The sequence below is a fragment of the Penaeus vannamei genome, chromosome 2 (assembly GCF_042767895.1).
Source record: "Penaeus vannamei isolate JL-2024 chromosome 2, ASM4276789v1, whole genome shotgun sequence".
Lineage (NCBI taxonomy): Eukaryota > Metazoa > Arthropoda > Malacostraca > Decapoda > Penaeidae > Penaeus > Penaeus vannamei.
In genome coordinates this window covers 12,905,817-12,913,316 of record NC_091550.1, presented here as the reverse complement: position 1 = coordinate 12,913,316, position 7,500 = coordinate 12,905,817, and the positions used below count along the sequence as shown (strand labels likewise).

The following is a 7,500-nucleotide window of genomic DNA, read 5'->3' as shown; positions in this document are numbered from 1 at the left end:
TTCATCATTTTTTATACAAAACAGTAAACCTTCGAAACAAACGGACGCTCACACCTTGTCCCTTCGCAGGATGACGCGACTTCCGAGATGGCCGGTGATGCTGGCGCTCCTAGCGGTGCTGCCAGGCCTCGTCCTCAGCCACGACATCGACGACACCTTGGAGAGCTCGAACACCACGTAAGTCGGCTGCGTGGAGGGCGGTGTTAGTAGTCCTTAGTCCGGCAGTCATTAGGCCTGTGATGTTATATCTTCTTTTTAGTTTCCTTTCCAATTGTATGTTTTGTTTCGTATTCTTTCCACGTAAATTTAGTCTGATTGTAGTTTTAGCATCTTCCATGTTCAGTTTTCTATCCAACGGAACTTTCATAGTAAATATGGGTATTTTTAAACCTAGAACTACCGCCTTAGTAGTGTGTGTAAAAGGATTATTATTTTATATATTTAGATTGGTGATAATTTTTAATATGCTGTCATTGTAATCTTGTTTTTAAATCATATGGTCTTCCATATTTTCAAAGTCTGTTTTATTACCTAAATATGTAAAACCATTTTTTTCTGTTGTTTATATAGTCCTGAAATGCAACTGTGATAAACAACTCAAGCTATAGATAAAGTAGAGAAAACAGTTATTATATCTTAAAAAAAACTCGATATTACGGATTCCCATCAAGCCCCGCCTCTCCTCGCCAGGTCGCATTCCCGAGTAAAGAGAGTGATCTACTTGACGAGTGAGCGCCGCCTGACTCTCCCGCCGGAGACTGTGCTGGTCCTCACGCCCACCCTCAGTCTGCCCTTCGCCAGGAACTTACCGGTGGGCTACGGCGCTTCGATGACGATCTCGATCCCCTTCAAGAGTAAGGCCTACGTCACAGCTACACACATGCGCAGTTGCATTCATACATCCATGCGTACACTTACATACTTCACGTGATGTTGGAGGAGAGTGGTTGCAGGATTTCACAGATGGCGTTATGTTCGTTTCTTCGGTGAACTTTACTTCCTTTTTGACCATTTGTTTCAGACGCTTTGACGATATTTCTTTTGACGATTAGTGGTTTTATCACTAGCAATAAATGTGTCAGAACTGGAAGCCATCAGTCCTTTAAGAACATGTTCGTTGGTGGGAACATCATTCAAATATAATTTACGTTAAATTTTGATGAGGAAAAAAGTCCCAACATTTTTAGATCTTGTTTAGAATGGCTGTTACAAGTGAGACGAAAACTAAATTTAGTTGCTTTAATCAAGCTGCATATTCAGCGACGTCACAAAACACGCAACTCTCACACATGACAGATTGACCTTACTTTCTGACATCAGTTTTCCACCCAAATTTCTGTCAGTCAGTGCTACCTTATCAATAGCTTATATCCGATACTAGACTTATATTTTTTTAATTCAAAAAGACGAAAAAGAAATAGCCACCTCTTGGGAAACTATCTAGAACTTCATATGCTGTGTTTTGACATTTATTCTTTTTAATGTGAAGCTTTTTCTTTCACGCTTCTCGGAATGGTTTGGGGACATATGATCTCTTTTCATTTATGTAAAACTTTGTATCGTTGCCTACCTTCTATTTTCGAACTCCCCATATTTTCACTGTTAACACAATCTTACTTTACAAAAAGTATAAATGTGAATGGATTTTATTGCATAATGATGACAAAGTTGCAATTTCGAAAGCTTAGCTACATATTTTGTATTATGGAATTATTCATTCGCATTCATAACTTACCTTGTCACAGTGTACTCCGTCCATGACCTTTCTTATATCATATGCATAATCAACACCAGCCATTGATACACATCCTTGTTTTCCTGTTTTTTACACATTTTGATATGTCCTATTCATATCAGCACTGACCTATGACCATTTTTTTTCAGTGTTACACTTTTTGACCTGATACAAGTGATAGTCTCTCACTAAGGCTGAGCTTAATAATCTTAGTTCTAAGACTTTGATAAACCTATTTCAAACTTGGTAGCTTTGTCCTGAGAACTTTATCAAGGTTTCATTTTATATTCTCGACCTTGACTTCGTGTTCTGTAGTTGTCTGTCTATTTTCCAAAGACCGCAAAAGGTCAATCTCTTGGGAGACTTTGACAACTTCTTAACCTTTAGAGGACCTCGGCGTCAATTTGCCGGGGGAAAGGGGACTCTGACCAATGACCTGACATTATTTTCTCACAGTTGGATTTGATGACCTTGGTTTGACCTCCGATGAGAATCCTTGGGGTATTTGGCCAAGCTTCGGATTATTTAGGAAGAAGAGAGACACCTTCACCTACCCTGGCGTCAACTATGCGGGAGGAGACAGGTAAGACGGTCCACTGCTTAGAAAAAAACATGGGACATTAAAGAGACACGGTGTCAGCACAGACAAGACAAACTGGAACTTTCAGACACATTTTCGCCTTTGTGTGTTTGTGTGGCTGTTTGGGACATAATGTAACGAAAGTGTGATAGAAATTGAGAAACAAATGAGATTATTATTTTTTTTAGATTTTTATGAAAGGAATGGTGTGAGGTATTATCTAGGAGTTAGTATACTCTTGCTTTTGGAAATATTTTCTTTGTATTTTTTCACCAACAAATATACACTGTGTTCGACGCAGATTATGTAAAGTTACAACTTGTGGCTAAATTCAGAACTCGAAACTCTACCATGCACATTTTCCTCAACAGAGAGATGATGTACCAGGTCGTTGAAGACACTTTGTTCAACATGGGCATGAATGGAAAGGGATGCCTCCTGAGAGCCATCTGCGAAATGTTCCAGTATCCCCTTCAGAACCACGGTTTCTTTGGTGAAGTCCTCGAACTTTTCTTCAGGTAACATTGAAAGGATAACTTGTGTAAATAATTACCACCACGTATAACATAACGTTATTAATGTGGTAGTTTTTATTCGTAGGAGATCCATTTTATCCTTATTTGCAGCAGCACCACCGCTGTCATTATCTTTATCATGAATATTATTGACATAGTTGTAGTAGCATCAGTTATTGTCTTTATTACAGCTGTAATTACCATGGATTTGACGAGCCTTTTCCTTTTCGAATTTTTCATATAGTAAGATAAACAGTCGAAATACCTCTTTATATAATTCTATATTCATCGAAATTAATAAAACATAGGCCTACAAGTTCTGTCACGAAACACTATTGCACAACCCAATCTTATAAAACTAAACATACTTTCCATCTTTGCTCAGCCTACAGTCTTTCTTTTAAGTTTATTTCTCTCCTGTTTTCCATTCAAATTTTGCAAATAACTCATCGAAGAATCAAATGAATGTTATTATCTCATCTTTCAGCGCCAGCCGGTCTCCACACGCCGAGAAGAGACTGAACGAGTACACGAGAGCTGAGAGAACCGGCAGATCGACTGGAGACTGTTTCGAGTACCAAGAATTGTGTCCTCATTCTTTCTTCACCAACCCTGGGCAAACGAAATGGCTGTGAGTGTCTATTTTTCCCTATTACTTGTATGTGTTTTTTGTGATGTATGTTTTTATTCGAATTTATATGGCCGGATTGTATTTTCTTCTATATTAGCAATAGTTATCGTACTTCACGGTATGGGTAGATGTTTACTAATTCAAACTGTTGAGGCAATGAAGCTAATTATGCACTTCGTATATTTTACACTGGATAATCATATGCATTATAGTAAACCTATTAGAATATAGATATATATATCGTATTTGACGGCATATTAGACGTACCTCTTCGAAAATTATTCAAAAATCACCCCAAGGTTGTTTATATGCTCTAGTGGAACCTCCTGTGACGTTATTTTTATTATAATGATTATTATTATTGGTATTAGCATTGATAGCGGTACTATAAAATTGTAAATAAAGCACCAGTGATATTTGTCGGTAACCGCTGATCAATCAACGTATTTTGAATGTATGGACACTATTTTCTTTTTCTGTCTATTATTTTTTTCTTTCCTACTGTGTCCTGCTGAAATGTGTTTGTGTCCAATTCGCCCGTGTACTAATTATGCCGCCAAATACAGAACGTAAGCTGCATTAAATGATTTTGAACATTACCCATCCTTTGTCAACAGAGAGGCCGAGAAATACATGGACCAGTATTCTGAAGGAGGAAACACGCGTGCGGACGATAAAGTTACGAAGAAGGCAACGGAAGAAAGTCCGAAGAAGACGACGAAAAAGAATACTGATAAGAAGGCGCAAAGGTCAAAAAGGACATATAATTAATCTTGTAATAGAGTAATGTACAAAATGACAATAGTAGGCATTCAGTGGTTGCGTTGCCCAATGTTTTATTATTATTATGCTGTGTGATTCATCTGTGAATTTTTTTTTTTTTTTATCCATGTTTGTTGTTGTTGTGCTCAGTAAAGTTTTGCTGTATTAGTCGTTAGTAATGATATATTACAAGATGATTTTCTCCTGTAATTTGGGCATCTTAACCAGACATTACAAAAATCCTATGATTATGCATTACGCCTGTCCCAGTATTCCTGTGATGTGAGACTGCCTGTGCATCAACCCTGTCTCCGACCCAAAAGGCGTTGGAATCTTTAAAGGTTTAGAAAAAGACTTTGCTTGTATGTATACGAACTACGTTTTGTGGAATGTTTTAAAATTCTGTTTGGAAACCTTGGTCGGGATAGGCTGCCGTGCAGTTTCTTTCTTTTTCCTTTATTATTGTCTTAGGTTATGTAAAGAAAGGTGATTCACACGTACTATTAAAAAAAAAATCATTTGTAGTCTTCCAATATACGGTTCTTTTAATATGTCTGCTTGATACAGATATATTTCAGAAAATAGATTATTTCAGTACGTGTAGTTCATTAGAAGATCTCTCATGTGTTTTCCTTTTTGCTCCTTAACTTTAAACAAAACTGATTCCAGTATTATGCATAAGAGAGCTACTAGTAGTAATTCCCAGTTACGTACTGCACTCCGATTCCATTAGCTCTAATCACCCCATGTTGCATTGTAAGAATCCTCATTGAATACTATCATCACCTCTCTTATAGGTCTTATCTTCTATCAGCTGACCTCAAGACATAATCGCGAAAAGCATATTTCGTTTTAGAAAACTGACAAACGCAGTGTGTGAAAGAACTAGTACGTGTGTTCGTTTGTTGACTCGGTTCAGAAAACTGTTGGGTTATTGACAGAGTTGAAAGGAGTGTATACTCAAGCACAACCTGTTCCCGAAACACTCTTTGCTATTATTGTTTTGTAATTTGTTTAAATATTTGTTGTTAATATTGTTATTTTCTGTAACGCTAAAGTGAACCGAGATAATGGTCGATTGTGCTTTGATTCTGTAAAGGAAACAAGCAGAAAACAACATACTTCAGTTCTGTTATTTATGGTCAAACATAGATTTAACTGCAGTTGAATTTTTTATATCTCTGTTCACATCCATTCCAAACTTATTTCTCTATGGCATTATTCAGTCTCTAAAGAACTCCGTACTTCTTTGTCACAGACGACAATGTATGAATCGGGCTGTTCTCGGGCATGCTTGTAGATTATGGTATCTTTATTAATGTACAAGAAGACGAAGAAAAAATTTTCCTTTCAATATATATATATATATATATATATATATATATATATATATATATATATGTATATATACATATATATATATAAATATATATACATATATATATATAAATATATATATACATATATATATATATATATATATATATATATATATATGTGTGTGTGTGTCTGTGTGTGTGTGTGTGTGTGTCTGTGTGTGTGTGTGTGTGTGTGTGTGTGTGTGTGTGTGTGTGTGTGTGTGTGTGTGCGTGTGCGTGCGTGTGTGTGTGTGTGTGTAAAATGAACAACATCTACAATGAGTCATCCTGTACACGTCTGTATCATTACTTGTTGAATATTTATTTTACCCTAAATGTTAACTATTTATTTCTATGACAAGATACTTGTCACTTTTTTACTGTCTATGGCTGGATAAACTCCGATCACCTGATCTCTCGAGACTAATTCGTCCGTCCATTTTACTTGTTACATATCATTGTCTGTAGTGAAAAGAAATAGAACGAAATCATACTAAGAAATTTAGTGCCATACAACACAATAGTTGATCTCGGGAGTACATTATTTTATTATGTAATTGTATGATATTGGTCAGTAACATTAACTGATGTGTATAACTGGGGAGTTTTAAACTTTATGTAAATGTATCACAATTGGACTAACAAAATTCGCACTCAAATCAAAGGTTAAATAACTAATTCACATAAGAGAAGAAAAAGAGAACAAGCAGTTAGCGAAACTCAGTTTGACAATTTATTTCAGTTCTCTCCATTTCAACCACACCCATCAACAGATCTCACAATCGGTAGTTTATTTCACCATAAAATCCACGTGTTTTTCCGTTATTCCTCATCTTCAGAGGAGCTCAAAGCGTGTGAGAATCATGCACTTTTCACACACCACAAATACCACTCATGATGACATGCAGTGTATCTGTATCTTCTGATGGCATTCATGTTCCTAATATGGTAATATAATGGTTATTATGTATTCCTTATGTCCATTCGTAAAATGGTAATCAGTAATCATTGCGAAATGATTGAGAATCGAGTTGATACAATGTACAGAGATTGTGAGAAGTGTTGGTAATCATGTATGAAGTTTATACATTAAAGATTATAGTCCAGCTATTTCTCAAAATGCCTTTGTATTGCCATGATGGCGCACTGTTTTAATCATCCTGTTTGCTACACCTGTTATTAGGTAATTATTACACATGTTTTGAAGTTTTTAATATACTTATAAATTTACCTTGTCTTTTCTTTAATCGCCCCCACAAAATATCAGATTATAGTAGTCGTACATATGAAGATGTTATTACTAGAATGCTGATTTTGCTATATATCGGGACTAAAATGGTACATGTCTCTTGCACATGAAGAAATCTGCAATGTGCGCGACTCCAGTTACAAAAGAGAATTTTAAACAAACATGCATATCAACTTATAAAGACAGACACGTTTCTTTTTATATATTTGCCTTCCTTTTCATATCTAGTGAATTTGATTAACACGGGATGTCTGGAATCTAAAATTTATCTTCTGTTTTATTATATTTAGTTCATATGTGATCCATGTCTATCCCCAAGATTACTGTTATCAGTAACTAATCGTTACAATGGCGTTTGTGTTACTGTTATAAAGATAAGTCTACTTGTATTTTTAACTATGAATTATGTTTTAACTATGAATTATGTATATACTTTTAGCCAATGATGTACAGTTGCGGAATTATATTTCATTACACAAGCTGGAACCCACTTTCATACATCTGGCAACCAGTACGATGTAAACATCGAGTAAATAGCATTTCTATGAATGGGGCGAAAACCCTAGCTTGATTGTAAGACTGAGCGCGATTGGTCGAATAGAAATAACCAATAAGTATAATAATATCTATTTTTAGAAACGAAGTAAGCCATTTCATATTGCCTTCTCTT

General features: G+C 35.8%; 1 protein-coding gene across 4 annotated transcripts in view; it reads left to right on the top strand.

Moving 5' to 3' along the window:
• LOC113805355 (uncharacterized) overlaps window positions 1–5,592 on the top strand; it is a 146,995-nt gene extending 141,403 nt beyond the window's left edge. For 3 of the 4 annotated variants that reach the window (XM_070130398.1, XM_070130406.1, XM_027356346.2), the window contains 6 exons: window positions 70–177; window positions 691–854; window positions 2,192–2,318; window positions 2,687–2,833; window positions 3,318–3,461; window positions 4,079–5,591. In XM_070130398.1, the coding sequence (XP_069986499.1) occupies window positions 71–177; window positions 691–854; window positions 2,192–2,318; window positions 2,687–2,833; window positions 3,318–3,461; window positions 4,079–4,232 (843 nt within the window). In that variant the 5' untranslated portion in view covers window position 70 and the 3' untranslated portion in view covers window positions 4,233–5,591. Of the gene's footprint in view, window positions 1–69; window positions 178–690; window positions 855–2,191; window positions 2,319–2,686; window positions 2,834–3,317; window positions 3,462–4,078 lie in introns of all 4 variants that reach the window. The other variant, XM_070130391.1, reaches the window with a different exon arrangement.
• The last annotated feature ends 1,908 nt before the right edge of the window (window positions 5,593–7,500 follow it).